This window comes from Augochlora pura, chromosome 3 (genome assembly GCF_028453695.1).
Source record: "Augochlora pura isolate Apur16 chromosome 3, APUR_v2.2.1, whole genome shotgun sequence".
NCBI classification, from domain to species: domain Eukaryota; kingdom Metazoa; phylum Arthropoda; class Insecta; order Hymenoptera; family Halictidae; genus Augochlora; species Augochlora pura.
The window spans coordinates 9,365,643-9,385,481 of record NC_135774.1 but is presented as its reverse complement, the minus strand read 5'-3'; the positions used below and the strand labels follow the sequence as shown (position 1 = coordinate 9,385,481).

Genomic DNA, 19,839 nt, shown 5'->3' with positions numbered 1-19,839 from the left:
TTTTAAGCCATTTAATCATAATTTAGTAACAAAGAATAGCATATTACATCAAATAGAGAGAATAAATAAAAGAGATTGTAAACTAACAACTTTCACTACAATAATAATAAATTTTACGAATTTTACGAATTTTTCATGTATTTGTAGAACACGCCATTATATTAAACATTACTTTGTCTGAAAACATCACTTCTATTTGTAATAAGCATATTCTCTTATTTATAATTATTCGTATTTTAAGCCGTGTAATTGTTCACTCGACTATTGTTACCATCATCATCACCGGCATCATCATAATAATTTTATTAGGCAGTTCTTGCCAATACCTTCTCAACAATAATAATTTAATTTTCACGATCAGCGTGTCAAATGCTGGATTGCAAATCCCTATGATAACTATATCAGCACTTCGTTCATTCACTTTGAATACATCTGAATTATCATTAACGCCGACCGCAAATTCTATTAGCGACGCGTTCGCATGAAACTCTACAGATTACTTTTGAAACGTACAGGGATAACTGCTCTACAGTAATGGCTGTATTTGAACAGGAAGTGCGTCGAAGGTAAAAACGGCAATTGCACGCTTATGCTAATTTAGGTGACATTGTATGCGGTTTTTAAGGAGCGGAGATATAACGTAAGTGTACAGAAATAAAAATTACGTGGCCGCAGATGTCTCACAGTGTACATATTTCGCGCAGGTGAAGCACGGACAGCGATGCGGCATAATGTCGCGAAGAACGGAACATGTTCCGCGAAATTATAGCAAATTCTTATTACGTATATTTCAATTACACAGTATGATTTCACGTACTGAAACTTGTTTACTTGTTTGTAAAAGACATAAGATTTAATCCAAATATAATAATCGAGAATTTTATCTGTATCTTTTATTCCATTTTATTGTATTTTATTCTACGTTATTCTGTTTCATTTTACTGTATTTATTATAAGTATCATTATTTATAATATCATATCAATTATATTTTATTCTCATATTTTGCACAATCACATCACTTTAAAATATAATCACAGAAAAATAGACAATTTGTGTAATAAATTTTATAGCAATTATATAACAATAATATGATCAAAATATAGTTTTATAATAATAATTATTATATAATAAAGAACATGTTAATAAATAAAATCACGAATTAATTTTTGAAGTTAGTATAAGAATTCCCAGAGAATTCGAGTTATAATATTAATATAATTACAATATAGTTATATAATAATAATCATTATTATATAATAAAGTAAATGTTAATAGATGAAATCACGAATTAATTTTCGAAGTTCGTATAAAAATTCCCAGAGCAATCCGTCGCATAGTTCGATCGATTTAGAAATGTTCGTGGAAGGAGCGTGGGACAAACGGTACGTGCTCTCATAAATAATTCAAAATCGGCGAAGAGCGGAGTCAATTAAAAATCAGACATTCCGGTACTGTGCAATTCGCGATATCGAAGGACGTGGGGTACGGGAATGGAGTGGCTGACGAGAGTACGCAGCTGTGAAGCCGAGCATGCACGCTCCGTTCCGTGAAGGAAATTATACTTATGACATTGTAAACGCCGACAAATGGATGCCAGTTACTCGAAGACAGATAAGCATGAAGAAGAACGTGCACGGCAATTCTCTCCAGAAAAGGCAACAATGAGCAACGCGATACTAAAGAGCAATCAAGCGAGGTTACGGCTATAGTTGGATTCAAATGGCTCGGCGCCATTTCTACCAACAGCGAACGGCATCGATATCGTGCTCGATGGCCACTGAACCATAACATTATTTATACGTTTAAGAGCATCGATAAATTACTAAAACATTTTTAATAATTAGATTTGATGGACACACGAGGATTAGCTGATTTTATTTCTTTATAAATGTTGTAAACCAGATGGTCGAGGTTATGTTAACACGAGTTTTATTTAGTTCATTTGTTTATTAAATTCTTTCGCATAATTGTACTTATGTTAAATTAACTATAACTTATGTTAATTTAAGAAGTTAATTTAACTACAAATAAGAATTATAATCCTGATGTTATCGATTTCTTACATATCATTACTTCATTACTATCAAAAATGGAAATAAATACAGTGGAATATGAAATGCATAAATAAAAAATATAAGAATAAAATATATACGTAAATGTATGTACAATAGAAATAAATATACTCTCGAAGACATGCAATTGCGTGCCTTAAATGTTTAAAATTCTATCGCTTCTTTTCCAATAGAAATCCGATTAGTTAACAAATACAGAAGAGAACTTTCGCTGATAAATTGTGTAACAGCGACAACGTCAGAAACGTAGTTAAAGCCACGCCGCGATTCTTGGGAAAAGCGACAGCAAACGTTCGTTCGTACAAATTGTTTAATTGCTGACTCTCATCACAGAATTTCTGGACGATGAGCTCACACATCGGCTGACCGAATCGTTTCCGTGAGGATATCACGATTTTATGACGGATTGTGATCATTGTGGCATGGTAACTGTTGTGTCAACTATGGCCATTTTGGCGGTGTATATAACGGGTGACTTAATTAGTATGTACCGATGAAGAAGTCGCACATTTTATGCGTTCAATGTTATCAAGATTTCAGCTAAATTGTGGATTTCACGCGTTTATAACAAAAATTGATAAATCAATGAATTAATGAATTAATGAATTGTTAAATTCTTTCATTTTGCTTAATGATCTATAGTTTATGGAAGTATATGCTTTCTTTTGTTTTTTTACACGTAGATACCCAATCTAACTGTTTTTGATATTGGTATAAACTATAGTATTATTTCAACTAGGTTGTAGCGAAAATTCTATTAGTTCTAATATTAATTCTAATATATTTAACTATATTTTAGTGAAACTTCTACTATTTATTTCGATGAAAATTTTAGTATTATTCTTGATTACATTTTTGTAAAAATTCTAGCATTAGTTCATGATGTCTCGGGTCCATTTGGACCCCGAATAAATATATTGTTATTTGAATATCCAATTTCAGAAAATTAATTTAAATTTTCGCCTGTTTTATTAAGATTTATAGAAGACTTAATATATCTAAAAGAATCATCTTAGAAAATATATTGAATAAAATTCATAAGTAGAATCATAAAAATTATCCAAAGTAAACTGAATTATTTGTCAAGAAGGTCTGTCATTCGATTGTTAAAAAGAACTAGTTTGTTACGGTGTTTTGCTTATTTACTATTTGGATTTTCGTTGGTAAATACGCTTTAAACGTCAGCTTGGCATCCGCGAAGAAAAGTGGAACCAACGCGTCGTCGCAGGAAGTGCATTAGCTTGGAATGCGCTGGGTGCACGGGTACACAGAGGATTTGTCTTTTACCAAATGCTGGGACATTCGTTGGGACACACTTTCGTTACAGGAAAAGGATGTTTTTGCGTGGCCTCCGAGTGAGCACCGGATGCAATGAGTGTTACGATTCGTATACCCCGCGATGAAAGATTCTCGAATGTTGCACGGCACACAGTTCTTTACACGTTCAATAATAAACTATGACTTTTCGTTAGAAAATTCATTGGGAAAGGTATGCACAACTTGCAGATGCCTTTTTATGGACATTTCAATAATAAAATTTCAGATGTTTACTATCCTTTACGATCTGAAGTTTAGTTAACATTTGAAATGTTTATTATTCAATAAACTTTATGATTTTTATAATAAAAATTAGCTGCGTTTGAAGTCCCATTACTTCTTTAACAATTTAATGGTAAATTACAAGTAATATGTATATTGCTAGTATTTGATGCTGTCAGATATTTTATTGTTACAAATTGCAATATAAATGCATAAAAGTTGCAGTTTAATTATAGCATGTATATTATTAAAATTGACGTTAAAGTGACTTCGACTTTTAAACGATAAAATGCAATGCCGGATATATATAGGATTTGTTAAGATTGATTAATGTATGTATTAATAACAATTTGTGTTAATGATATGTCAGAAGTAATGTATGTACATTTCCAAATGCATCTGACATTTTAAAATTTCTGTATGGATAGGCATGTGAGAAAAATCTCTTTCGCTAAGAATGACGCTGAATGGAAATAGTTTCGACCTGAGTCACAAAAAGACGATCGACTTTCGTCGAAAAGCATGATTGACCGGAAAGGATTCTGAAACGTACGAACAACGTGGGAGACACAAGATACCGCATTACACACAAATAACTTCTGAAATCTGCGCTTGTAAGTCTGTTCTACTGGTGATAAGTATACAGATAACAGAAAAATGCACTGCATTCTGAGCCGACTTATCTTCGGACAGCATTATCACGGAAAAGAAAAGAATGTATTTTTAGGTCCACGCTTACAGTCGCTAAGCAAGGGTTATTGTTACTTAGAAAACATCCGTGAGGATGACTTTCGAATAATTAAATATTTTTTAAGTAATACTGGCTATCAATAGCAATTGCGAAATCGATGTTTAATATAAATAATATTGAATTACTGTATTGTGATGTAATTATTGTGGTAAAATAATGATTAAGTATATTAAATACATTTAGTATTAGTAACACATTAATATGCAAGTAATATGCATTATGTATAATAAAATTCTTGTTTATTTACGAATTTTATTATGATAAATAATATATTAATGTGTAATTAATACATTATGTGTTATTAACAATACATAAATGAGTAATTAATACATTATGTGCTATTAACAATACATCAATACGTAGTTAATACACTATGCGTTAAAAAATGCGTAATAACAAATTAATGTGTAGTTAATATCAAAAAGTTAACATATGAATTTTTTGTCAAAAATATTTTCGTAGTTGCTTTATAAAATCTTCGATATCCTAATTTCTCTTTCATACAACCTAAACATCCTTTGACAGTTATGCTGCACGTGTAAAGCGTCGCTACACTTGCGTGTTAGTCACACATGTAGAGTAAAGGCATGGCGTAACTATTTCCGCAGAGAATTTATGAATGGACGTAGTGAGTCACGGTAGTGGTGTAGTCATCGATTTTTTCGGCACTCTTTACTGACGTCTGCGCATGCAAATATTTATACGAAAGACCACAGGTGAGCATCACAGTATCTCCCTCGTACCATGAGACTTGAAAATAATATTTTACAAGATTAAAACATGTTTACGCTTTACATTTCTTTCAAAGAATATAAACGGAAAGCTTCTAAATATTTATTACGAAGAAATTCTTTATATTTATTTAATAAAAATAATTTGTTGACGTTCTCAAAGCAGCATTGTATTATATATAGATTCTGATATGTATATACGGGTAAAACGATTATTTTACTAAAGTTGGAATTGATACTGTCGAATAAATATTCAAACGAATAAAAATTTATCGAACTAAAAATCTATTTCTACAGAAATTCATATGGAAACTAATTTGAATCAATTGAATAAAATTTAAACTATTTATTATTACTTTTTCGAATTATTCGAATAAAGAATTATTCGCCTAAATAGATAGAATAATTTTTAGGATTAATAACAATGTAATAATAATTACAAACAATTCAAATAAATTATATGACTACAAGAATTTCATTCGGATGATTATCTCACATAAATATCAAAACAATTCGAACAATGCCCAGCCCTACCAAAATTCTCGAGGACCATAATCCAGGCATTAAATCTCGTAGAAACGAGGCGCATCAGAAAATCAGGAGCACGATTCGAGAGCATAATCTCCGGGCATGAAGATCGCCCCCGTGGCCGAGAACAGAGTCGAGATAGCGGGGAACAGGTGATCCGATCCGAGCGGCTCCCTAAATCATGGTGGAACAAGCACCCGTTCGCAGGGCCGCCGAAAATCGACGTGTCTTTTGTCATTAAACGGCCGGACCTACATGGACGCCAGGAAATATCCTGTTACCGGCCGTATTTATGGCCGCCATACTTCGAGGACACGGCCACATGTCGCGGCAGCGCCGCGCCGCATCCTCCGTCCCGTCCTCGGTGGAAATTTGCCCTTCGGGATTCCTGAAGGGACGAGACCGAGATTTACTTCTCTCCTCCTCCACCCCTCCTTCGCTTTTTCTCTCCCCGTCTCTCGTTGGACGACACTCGAAGAGAGGAGAGAACACGGGCCGAGATCCCCGGTCAACTGTTTACAACTGTTTATAGCACTCGAGCGAAGCGCATGGTCTCGTCGCCGACGTCGGGGACGCCGCAGAAGTCTTTTCCCCGATTTCTTCCTCCCTTTTTCCCGAAAAACCGAGCTAATTTCGGAACGGGGACGGGACCGAGGTGTGCGCGTTCTATAAATTCTGGGATCCCGGTTTCGATCCGAGTGCCAAAACAACGGGCTGGGAACGCTTGGAAAGCGAGCATTTTGTTGCCGCCTTTGTGCAGTCGTTAGAAATTAGATCATTTTTCGGAGAGCTAGGTTTAGCGTGCGGCGAAACAGTCTGACAGAGACATAGCTGTGTCATTTATAATTTTGTTCAGCAATTTTTTATATTTTGTTCCAAATGCATTAGTTTTTTTTTTAATATCGTAAGCACTGACATAATGACTTTTTTCACAGCTACGTGGATTAGCATTTGTTTGTTATCTGATAAATTCTTAGTTAGATGGAAAATTTATATTTATTATATGGCGGCAATCTTCACTTCAATGTTTAAATATTAGTGATAGTAAAATTTAATTTCGATTTAAGAAATATAAGTAATGCACATATTTAGTAGATTATGTTCCAAATTTGCTACTAAACAACACTAACATGATATGATAGGGCAAAGGATCAATAATACGAGTATATGCCATTGTATTATAAACTATAAAAGAAAAATTATATAATTTATCTTGGCAACAAATCATATTTATAACTATATGTCATATTTAGAAGTTCATATCGTATTTAAATATAATAAAGACAGCATGTTATACTTTAATTGATAAGAATGTGAAGTAATTGGTAATTAAATTTTACAATAGAGAAAGGTTTTAGTTATGAAGATTTTCAACTGAGCTCGATTTTAATAATCGATGTCGATAATGTCGTACTAATTATCACAGTAATCGACACACTTACCCTATCAATTTAAAAAATTTTAAAACATTGCCTGAAATATTCACATTTGCAGCCCACACAAATAATTTGCAACTAATATAATTGCAACCAATCTATTGACAACTAATGCAGTATCAAAGCTAAAACTACAAGACCATTCATTCACCGATACCAGCAAAAATGATTCCAAGCAAAATGCATCCTCCTCTTTGGTTCCCTTACGTTTAATATAAACAATACCAACACTATTTTTTAAAGAAAAATACAACCATAAAATCTTCCAAAGGACAAGAAATGATATCAGTCCGACTCCGCGATTACACAGATAATTTTAAACTGTTAATAGTCTGGAACGCGGGGCGGCATAAATCATCCCCATCCCACTGCCCTAATTCCGTCGATGTTCCCGAGGAGACACGTGTCTCCGCCGTGGCTCGAAAGGAGACGGAAACGGAAAACATTAAGAAACTTACTTGTGCGGCAGGGCGAAAATTCCCGCGACTCCTTGAGGTTGTTGGTGGCGACCCAACAGGTGCCGACAGGTTCCCGTTTATTTCCGGCGGTGGTTTCCTTGCCCATTTGGGCCAGAGAGAACCAGATGTACCTGGGCGCGCATGCCTGGGAACATATAAAACAGGGAACCGTTTAAACGTCGCAGCCGATGAATTCGTATCGTTAATGATCGCGCTGTAGCAATTGGACGTAACGACCGTGGTTGCTCGAGTCGATTCGTTAAGAGCTCGTTCGGTTCGATTGCCTCTGGGAACCGAACGCTTCGAGCGACGTGTACAGTAAAGCATTTGGACTTAAAAGTGGCTAAATTCTTTTCACTGCTTTGTCTACGAATTTTTAGAGGCGCTTTCAAATCGAATTTTAATTAAAATCGATAAAAACGAGGCGCAGCGACGGTGGATTTATATTTTAAAGAACTTTGACGTAGTTAAAATACATTTTGCAAGTGTGAAGGCATTTCTATTCTATGAATTGAAATTATACGTAAATATGGGTTTTAAAAAATTACATGATATAGATTTAACCCTAGAACAACTCCGTGGAGTTGCATACTACCTTACAATATTTTTAAATTGTCTACAAACGCGTAAATAAATATTAAAACACTAAAATGTTTCCTCGTCTTTCTAACTCGTGTCACTTCTTACTTTATACTTTGAAAATAATAAATAATATTTTTAGTATTAAGATTTTATTTTGAGACGTCTGCAACCCCACGTCATCACCTATACCGGAAAATTCAAGATGATGTATAGTACGCGCCCGACAAAAAGGCGTCACTGTGTTTCGATCCCCCCTCTTATTAGCCGCAGCAATGGAATAGCTAGTAAGAGGGGGTTATGTAAACGCAACGCTGTCTTTTTATCGCGTGACTATACTTTAAATTGCAAATGATATTTGAAAGCGACAAACAATGTTTTACTCTACATTAAAGCATTTATTTTAATGTACTCTACATTAAATCTATTTTCATTACATTAAAAATAGGTTTTTTACTACGTAACTTATTATTATTAAAATATACTCTATTTTAATATATTATCAATACTCTACATTATTCAAATATAACTATACTCTCCAATAGAAGAAAGAACAAACTATGTTATATAAAAAACAAGTAACGCTACATGAAAATATATCACACGACATATTAACAATATCAAACAAAAATTGTTTAACACAGAAAATAGCAAACGGAATGAACTTTTTCCTCTTTCCCTTCTCCATCAAGGTATAAAAATCAATAAACAATATAATTTAAAAACGCGATATATCATTTTGTAAAAGATCATTTTAAAAACTTGGAATTATTTTTATGACGATGTCACTTAGTAGAATGAATTTTACAAGAAATTTAAGAAATTACATCAATTTCCCTCCGATTTATTTTAATTTAATTCTCTCTAAATGTGCTATTACTTTCAAAGAGTACTATAAATCATTCGAACGTTTCATATCTCCGTTACACGGAACTAGGATTTATGAAGCGCGATGATTATACTTCGCGACGTCGCGTCGTCGCGAAAGCAACCGGGTTCACGTTTAACCCTAACGAGATTGGCACGCCATGAGTCACGAATCTCGGCAACGAGACAGGATTAAGCGGCTCCGTGAAATTTCCGCGAATTCTATGATTAATTTAATTTATTGTAGACGGCTTGTAACGAGATCGCACGGTAACGAGTTTCGTGGAAATCCTCCGCGATGAAGTTGTAAGCTCGATGAAACGCTTAGTGCGTCTTTTTGCGCTCGTATACATATATTTATACTTAGTATTATTAAGGTCATCAGCTGCTAGAGTGGCTGGCTGGTCAAGTACAGATGCTTGACGTAATATGCTGATCATTGTATATACGAGAACTTTGTGCTGGGATTGATTCCGCTTAATGGAAACACCTTTTTCACTCGCGAGGATCGCGAAGGCCTTGTTGATCGGCGTCGAATAAATCCTTGGCGAGTGTCAAGAGCGCTTAGGCGATCATTAGTTCCTTTCTCGAATTATTTCTGTATACGGAAAATCGTTTTCGTCATCCATCTTGCTCATCCTTGGATCATCGTTGCGATTTCACAGAGCAGGTGTCCCGTCGACTCAGAAATTACTTTCGGTTCGATTTCACAGATTTCCATTGAGCCTACGGGTCCAATAATTAAGAGTCATTTATCATGCGGTTCGAGTCATTACGAGCCCAGTATAACATTTTGTACCGAATAATGTTTGCTCGGTGTTATCGACAAACATTCGAGTTTTTATTATTTATGTTGGAGAGTTTTTGATGGTGCAGTTTTTGGCAGAAACTGTGTTCGAAGTTATGAAACAATTATGAAAATAATTTACAGTAACCATTTTACTGTAACTCTTAGTGCTATACATATAATATATTATTTACGTATACTACATGTACGTTTATTATTTTAATTTGATTTTGAATATTAACATTGCTGCTTACATTGGTCATGCTTGATATTTATTATACGAATATGCTTATGAAAACATCTCTGCCATTTTATGAAATTTAAACCGAAAATTACAACTGTTACAAATATACTTAATATAATGCCAGAATTATTATTATTAATATTAAAACTTTAAATATATTAAAATAGTAATAAAATCTTAATTCTTTATAGTACATTTATTAAATTTCAGGTTCATTTTATACTAAAAGTTGGAACGAGTATAATCTTGTTATTGTACATATAAATTGTACAATAATAAATATTATAATATAAAAAATATTATTATTCATATATAAAACAAACAGACAAATAAATATACAAAATACATAAATACGGAAATATACAAATATATAAAACAGTAAAAATGTCACTATTGTGTACATGTTGCAGCACATTAAAGAATAACAAATTAGAAACAATTCTACTTTCGACACGTTCTCTAATAATCACTCAGCGATCGCGTTCGCGCGTCAGTAAGGTCGCTCTCTGCCAGTTATCCAGCACGAAACCGCAGCTTCCGTTTCTACATCTGCAATTCTGCATGGAAGACCGCTTAATCAACAACGGCACGGTCTCGTTTCGCGACTGAAATTTTGCTGGGGAACGATCGTGCAGCATCCGACTCGCGTGGTAAAACGATGTAACGTTGTAACGCGCCTTAATTGGCTCGCAATTAATAATGCAATGTTGCGTGCACCGGCAGCGGGAGCGCACGATCCGCGTGCATGCGGAATCAGCGTCCCGCCTCGTTAGGGCTCGTTTACACGGAGCCAACCTTGAAAACCGATTAAAATGTTACCGGGACCGCGTGCGCGACGACGCGACGCGTTTGTTCTCCTACCCTGGATCTGCATATAAGCGCAATCTGCATTAAGCCGGTGCATCGGTCTGTTCGCGTTTGATTTATCGCGGCCGTTCCGGATTCGCCGCTGCGGCCTGCCCGGGCCGAAACATTTCATTTGAGTGGCCGTGGTCGGCGATCAACGATCATTTCTCTTCGATAGAGAAGCTCAAAGGAAATTCGGTGGATTGCGCTATTCGTAAGCACGTATATCGTGATTTAGGTTAGCTAGTATTGCAAGTTATTCTTTGCTCGACTGTGTTTTTAATCTTATTGGAATCTGTAATTGTACCTTTTTAAACGATTTTGAACGATTCATTTTTTATTTATTTGTATTAATTTTGTTGTATTTAGTAGAACTATTATTAATAAAAGCAGAATTATTTTTAATATAAGAAGAATTAGTTTTAATATAAGTAGAATTATTTTCAATATAAGAAGAATTATTTTTAATATAATTAGAATTAGTTTTAATATAAGCAGAATTATTTTTAATATAATTAGTGTGTGGAAGTAAATATAAATATAATTTTACGTATCAAGTGTTTATGGAATATCCAATGTAAAATTAATAATGCGGATGTACATGCAATATCCAATATAAAGATGCAAAGGAATATGCAGTATAGAAAGTAAAATTAAAAGTACAAATGCACACATAATATGTAATATAAAATTAAAAATACTAATGCATTCGCGATGCAAATGTGAATGTTTATGCAATGAACGATGTTAAATTAAAATGCAAATGTGTATGTAGTATATAATGTAAAAATAAAAATAAAAATGTAAATGCAATATCTAACATAAATATAGAAATAATAATTTGTATGCACTATCTAATATAAATATAAAAATAATAATTTGTATGCACTATCTAATGGAGAAATATTTTATTCCTAACATGTAATTTTAAAGTTGAAATGGAATTGTTATTAATTCGAGTTTTATTTGATAGTTATAAAGACTACGAAAACTTTCCATTACGTTCTTTCTAGAGGACGTGAATCGACAAGGGCTCTGCAAAAAAGAAGATCACCCGTCAGACTATAGCGCAATTTATCCATTAGGCTAGTTTAATTCAACGACTTAAGGATCTATAAAAGCCCTTTATTGCGTTCTCGAACGGAAGGGTGTTAGAATTAGTATTGACTCGAGCAACGAGTTCGTTTGCTACCTAGAATTGAGTACCCGTTGCAGTCTTCTGTTTTTGAAAGATAATACGTCTTGATTTGCAATGCTACTTTTTGTTAGACTAATGTTATTCGTGTCGAATTGCGTGGGAAACTAGTCAATAAATATATTATTGTTTAATAAGTCTCATAAATACTGTATCGACGATAGAAATTGCTTTGAAATGTGAATACAAAATCAAATATTATAATTGCATATATATTCAGATAATTTATTTTTATTTGTTGTAAGTTATAGAATATACTCATTTTCATTCTCAGTTTTTGTTTATTCACTCTTGCATATTTTATAACGTTAGGAAATTATTGAACAAAATCTATTGTGCGCATCAAATTTTCTATAAGAGCACAATTTATTTAACAAGTAAAAACTTAAATAAAAGAAAGTGAAACTCTCAGTCAAAATCAAGTTATAAATAAAACAAATTCTGGTACAGAATATATTAAAATATTGAACGCAAAGCCCATTATAAATAAAACAAACGCCATTAGCGAATGTACTAAACAATCGACAGCAGAACGAATGGAGAAGGATAAAAGAATAGCGTTACTATTTAGCAACATATGTTTGTTTACTGACAAAATTTGTTATTCAGATAACTTTGGCTTGTATAAATTACATTTTAAGACACAAATCAAAATTTTCAAAAATATATCTTTTACGATTTTATCACGTTTAATTATAAACGAAGCAAACGCTATATTAAAACCTTGAATGCAAAGTTAATTATGTTCAACACGCGAGGCGAACAAACGTATTGAAAAATCGACGGCAAAGTGATTTATAAATGAAACAAAGGCAGTAGTAAAAGTGCATTCAAAACTCGATAGCTAAATATACATTGTGGAATTTATTAATATATATTATAATTACGAATGAAATAAACGCTGCATTAAAACCTGGAAAGTAAAGTCGATTATGCTACACAGGGTGAACAAACGCATTGAGAAATCGACGGCACAAAGTGATTTATAAACGAAACAAAAGCTGGTAGCAAATATACATTGAAAACTCGAAAGCAGAATGTTCATTCCGGAATTCAGCAATGTATATTTTAATTCTGACGGAAATAAACGCTGTATTGAAACCTCGACTATAAAGTCAATTATATTTGACAAATCGGGTGGCAGAGTAAACGTATTGAAAAATCAAGTGCAAAGTGATTTATAAACGAAACAAAAGCTAATAGTAAATGTACATTTAAAATTTCAAAAGCAGAATATACATTGCGAAATTCAGCAAGGTATACTCGCGGGGATCGAAAACAGCTGCTAGAATAGACGGGCGGAGGGCTACAAAAATATCCCCGAAACGAGACCTCATAATAGCGTCGGATAGCGGCAAAGAAATACAAGAATGAGTTTAGTTATCGGACGTTCCAAATAAAGCAGTCCTTAGTGGAACCCTTTGAATGCGTCTCGTTGAGGCGGTCCGTGGCTGGAGGGAGACGGTCGAACGCCGCAGAAGAAGTAAATGAAGAAGGAAGTCGGGATTATCACGGGTTCCAGCTGCTCGCGGATCGATCGTGGCCGAGCCGGTTTAAGTAAATCGATCTTGTATCTTGACACGAGGTACCAGATGCATCTCGATCGCGATACGAAAGAATCGACGGATGATCGACGCGATGATGACGATGATTGCGCGCAGCAGAATGCTGAGGAAGAGCAAAGAGAACACCGGGCTCCGACAGTTTTATCTCCTTTCCGTTGCCATCGCGGGACATGAACTGTAACGATCGCGATAGCAACAATTCTGCTTGTATTTTTCGATGATCGTTGTTGATACTCGTTTGAAATCAAACGACGTTTCATCGTTGACGAGCCTGTAAGAGGTCCAATTGAAATTTTGAATCGTTTGAAAGACGGTTCTAAGGCGATTGTGATCTGAGAACATGATTTCTATATTTCGTTACATTTTTCTTAGTTTTTCAGATCTACGAACTTTATTTTAATATAAAATAAAAAACGCAAATGTATGTGCAATGTAAAATTAAAAATATAAACGTTTCAGGTATCTTTCTCCTTTATAAAAATTTTCTCTGAAGCTTCGTTAACGAGTTATTAACGAAAAACATAGACCAATGAGAGACTGACGAAGCCTGGTTCCACTGATTGGCTCGGCCGCCTTGCGTTGGTAGAGCACGCGTCTCATTTGTCACTGTATTTTGTTAATAAATCGTTAACGATGCCTTGGAGAAAACTATTGTAAAGGAAAAGGTTGCTTAAAATCACCCGAAGCATCCCCCATTCCTGTTGGATGTTAATTATAAATAAATTAAATAAATTAAATAAATTAAATAATTACAAATAAATGTTAGACATTTTTAGGTCATCCTGTGCACCGAAGTAAGAGCTCGCTTCTTTAAAGTCTCCGGATCGAAATTATCCTTTGAAATAGTTAATCTCATTCAACACTTAATCGAGCCGAAGGGAATGCGCGCGGATCAATCGTTTAATCGTCGCTCGGCCGTTCGGTTCGCGTTTAACGGTCGATTTATGGGACGGCGCGCAATTTGCTCGTCGTCAGCCAGCCCGGAAGACTTTAAAACCAGATAATGACACGTTCGCGGGCGCGTTTTCTTCGCCCATCGGCGAGCGAATTGCGGCGTTTCAGCAGCGAAAAGCTCCTTTAATTGCGCGGCGAAAAGAAGAGCGAACGAAGCGAAAGAAGTCGAATAATAATTCGACTGGAGCGACGACCGTATTCTTTGACGGTGATTGCGACCGACCGTATCTGCGTTCGCTCTTCATTAAAAGGACCACTCGAAAGAACTTAAACCTGACTAATGGTACAGTTCCTTTAATGTCTTCAGCCGGCCACTTCGCGGTGATTCGGCGCGAAGGGCACATCGCGCCGGAGAGAGACGATACAAGTTTTTTCGCCCTTGCTGCGTCGTCGTCGCTCGGACGGATTTCTTTTTGATTTTTCGACGTTGCTGCTGCCTGAATACAAACGGCGCCAATTACGCGGCGGCTCGAAAAGACGTGTACCGCCGCCGCCAGAAATACTCTTCGCACGCTAAATTACCAATTTTCGACAAATTAACGATATTTCAAGCTGTTGTTCGACGTCGCGCGAAATTTGTCGCATATCAAGTCACAAATTTTCGAGGATGTTTTAAATGCTGTAGAAATGTATTTAATTTCTGAGCAGGTGTTCCATGTAATAAATGTAGATTATTTAAAGAATATTAATATCGTAAATATAGGTTATATAAAGAAGATTAATATCATAAATATGAATTATTTAAAGAACGTTAATGTCATAAATATAGATTATTTAAAGATTATTAATATAATAAATATAGATTATTTAAAGATTATTAATATAATAAATATAGATTATTTAAAGAACATTATTAATCAAGTTATACGGAAATATAAAGTTTATGAACAAAGGAGGAGAGTTTATAAAACCGGTCGCGATATACATTTAACATAGAATTAAGTGAACATTTCATTCTGTTTATATTTTGTCTTCTATTAATTAATTGGTCCCTTCTAGTATCATATTTTAAACATTAAAAAAATAATTATACCAAATAGGAATTCCAATATTTAAAATTCTACGTAGTTAAATACATGGTAAACTGTTAAAAAAACAGATTTTCATATAAATTATTATCTTCGTCAATTATGTTTTGAAAAAAAAAAAACAATAAAAGAGAATTTTATATTATCAACTAAAAAATTGATTTACATTTTCCGTGACCGAAACATCAGGAAGCTCGATAAATTGCGTGAATTTGGTTAAAATGTAGTAGCTTCGAACCTGTTACACGAATCATTAATTATTCAATCAGGGAATCCAGTTTCATTTTTTTCAGAACTGTCGAGCGTTCTATACTCACTTGTTGGAAAAGAAAGTGGAACAATAAAATCTGTAACTGACAGTTATGTCACTGTACCTTATTTTAGATAAGCTCTCGTTCGACTTCATTTTCTTTCTTTATGCACGGAGCGATAAGTTTTATCTTGTCCAAGACAGAATATGATACCGGTGATTTGAGAAACATTTAAACGGAAGCCACGGTGATTCTAAATGAATAATATTATTGTTTCTCTCTAATTAACTCTTATTATTCAATTTTTTATCACATTAGGAAATACAGGAAAATTTTGCCACAATTTATAGAGTTACTCATAATGATTCATAATTGTTATAATTTATCATTTTATATGTTTATTAAGACGTTGATGTAATTTAGTTATTTAAATTGAAACTGGAGAGTTAAAATTTATCACAGTAATAATTATATCTTTTATTTTATGAGTCCTAATGAAAAAGTCACTGGAATTATCATGAAATTTCTTGGATGCTGAATGATTTTGTTATCTTAAAATTACCACATTCGAAAAAACTTTTTTCTATATCCTGTATGCTCCAAAAAATAAACTATGGATTTTATATATATGTAACAAAAATGAATAATTAAAATCTGTGACAGAAAAGTAATTATTTCTTATAATTTCTTAAAATTATTAACTCTAGGAGCAACGTACATTAAAATCGATTGAATTTATTTAAATTGTACGTTATTCTTCCATTATAAGGCTCGTTTGAATTAAGAATAGAATTACTTCTCATGACCATATCTTTATTTCTTAAATAACTGTCAAATAAAAGGACTGAAATTTGGCTACTGTATCTAATAATTCATACGGGCGATTTTTATTTTGCATAAATTTTAAAAATCCACTTATTATCATCCCTTGCTCACCAGTAATCAGATTTATTGTTAACAAAATATAGAATTACGTTAATTTATTCCAAATATTTGTATAACATCTTGCCATATATAGATTATATTTTAAAACGTTAATAAACATTTTGGAAAACAAATCGAATACACTCGATTCTTAACTGTTCCAAAATCTATTTTCCTTTCGTCACGATTTTGACATTATCAGGAGCACACAGTATGGGTCACAGAAGACCCACTGTGCGCTCTTTTGCCCCACTGAAACGGTCGACTGTCCGGCGGTTAATCGACTGTGTCCCTTCATAGGGACACTTGACCCTGGGACCGTGGATTTTCCGGTTCACTGAAAAGATTCGGAACGCCCGCATCGATTTCCAAGTGCTACCGCGTTACCCGAGAATAAATGTCCGGTTTTTCCCGCTCGGAAAAACACGGTCTCCAATGAAAAAAAATAATACAGCTTGTCTTTGTCGCTCGTAACTGGGTTATTAGTAGACCGCGGATCCTCGCGTAAAATAAAAATGTTGCAGCAAAGAGAAGTCACTTAAAAATTTCTTTCTTTCTTTATTAATTAGACTGCGGAGCTTTATACAACATAGAACGTTCTATAAGCAACGTTAAGAGACCGAAATGAAATAAAACTAAATTGTTTCTTTTGATAATTTTAATAAGTCGAAAATCGCGTAGAAAGATTATAATTATTAGTGCTCGAAGCATTAATAAATATCTCTCACAACTTGTAATTGCAATTCAAGAATTCAAGAATACGACATAAGGATTTCATAATGCCCGTAAGGTGAAAATGATTTATTCAACGAAATAAACATGACGCTGAACACACTCTTTGAACCTTTTTGCATATTACAGCTGCTGTCCATTCTAATGCCCAAGGTTATGTCAAGGTCATTACGCGTACATATTCAAATGTATTTTTTAGCTTGCTGCAGTATGCAACGTAAGGAACTAAACCGTTTCCTTTATGAAAAAGCGATTACGAAAAATACTTGAAAAATACTTCAAAAAAAAGCGTCGGTAAATAAAAATATTCTTCTTCCATGATATTTTACGATGAAAATCGTTTAAATCGTGCCGCAACTATTTCGTTACTATTTTCTCAGAATATTAGACAAAATTGAGATATTCGTGTGCTCAGGACAATCTATATTATTATAAAAATTGATTTCTTAATGTAAAAAAATAATTTGATCGCTATATTTAAATTCTATACCTACAGGAATGCAATAGTTATACTGCTTTGAAAAAGTTGAAACAGTTGCATAATGGTATTTTATTTAGTTTTCCTTTTCTGAATGTAAACGTACAATAAAATAAGTATATAAAAATCATGATATAATTATCCATCTATATCTATGCCTTTTGAAATTACTTAATTAGTTTCAAATAAATCGAAAAATAGCACAAGTTTTACGAAATAACTTATGCAATAAAACCTCGATTCTGTAAACTAAGAAGAGTGACATGAAATGTTCAAATAATGGAATAATTACTTAGCTAAAGTGCCGGGTTAGTTAAATCTTTATTAACTTTTACAATAAATTATTTCCTATATGATTCGCCTATAACTGTCCTAATTACAATTAAAAAGTATTCGAATAACAGATGATCCTGGCAGTGTACGATCGAATAATCGAATAATCGATAATTATTTATAAAAATGTTCACAAAAGCGTTTATGAAAGTTTACAGTTCAATTACAGTCAAATTCAGGCCCTGCCTAGCTACCGAGAAGGGTCCATGGAACCATGGAAGCGCGCCACCGTGTTCCCCGGGAATACATAAACCGCCGGTTTTTCCCAAGAGAAAGACAAGGTCCTCCTCGCGCGGAGGGTGCGCTGGTCCGTGTCTTTACGATTCCGTCAAACTTTACGAGTGACCGAAGGAAACTGGCCCGGCCGCCGTAAACTCTTCCCGCGTTTGACCTTTATTGTTCGGGAACGTGTAACGCACGTGTGCACGCAGGAAATTCCCGGGCTCAAAGAGCGCGCTGACAAGCGGCGCCATAACGGTTGGGACCGTATCTCTCTCCACGACGGCACGGGGCAACCGTAAATTAAAACAATATACCACTATTTTATCGATTGCAATATTCCCGGCAATGCTTAATGCATTTCCATTGTAGCCGAGTCCGGGAGCTGGTCGCGCGAGGGCTCGAAACGCGCGACGGAAATATGGATTCCTTTATCGAGGCATCGCGTCCTCTCTCTCCCTCTCGCTCTCTTTTCAGTGGTTTTGACGCACTTTACCATTTCGTCTTTTGGTCGTTGGCGCTCTTCAAACGAACGATCAATTTTTTCCAAGGACGAGAGAACGGTACGTATCGAACCAGCCGTCGCACCGTCGGTTATACTTAAGCGAAAATTAGGTCGTTTCGGGTCGGTTGCACGCGGAGCGAACCAACGAGCATAGATCAGGCCGTATTTTAGGGAAACCGATACGGAACGACTCCTGGGAAACCGAGGACAGTTTTCTAGGAAAGCCGGTTGCACGGTTTTCTGGGTGTTCGGAGGCTCATGGGGAACCGTGGAACGTGACACTCGAAAATGGGAATCCAGAAGCGCGCCGGTTTCATTTTCAACTCTTCTTTTCGACTTTGTATTTCCAGCTTGTTGGAGTAAAATTGATTAAACTGAATGATTTATGATTTTATGAATTTATGGTTTCTTTTATATTTTCAGAGTTATTGTTACATCCTTTGATGTGATATATTTAAAAATTGTTAAATATGTTTGCGATCTTTTTGTTGCTTTTATATGACTCGATTAATGTGGCGAGATTGTTGGAGTACAATTGGTAATAATTGGAGCATGAGTTTTATGTATACGTGATAGCAATGATTAAATTATAATCAGTGAAATTATTTAAAGAATTTCAAGACAATGTTTTATTAGTAAGTCGAATACGAGAAAATAGAAACGTTTAAAGATTTTTGAATGTGTAAAATAATTATTTAAGAATTTGAGAATACTATTGCATTATTTTCAACTTGGTAAAGTAATTAAATAATAAAAGAAACGTTTATGCAGATTTCTTAGACTGATCTTCTTTATATTTGCCAAAATTATCGGGAT

At 34.4% G+C, this 19,839-nt stretch overlaps 1 protein-coding gene across 2 annotated transcripts in view; it reads right to left on the bottom strand.

Moving 5' to 3' along the window:
- The window catches only part of If (integrin subunit alpha inflated), a 149,118-nt gene that overhangs the window by 52,564 nt on the left and 76,715 nt on the right, over window positions 1-19,839 (bottom strand). For both annotated transcript variants that reach the window (XM_078197514.1, XM_078197515.1), the window contains exon 4: window positions 7,517-7,661. In XM_078197514.1, the coding sequence (XP_078053640.1) occupies window positions 7,517-7,661 (145 nt within the window). The remainder of the gene's footprint in view (window positions 1-7,516; window positions 7,662-19,839) is intronic.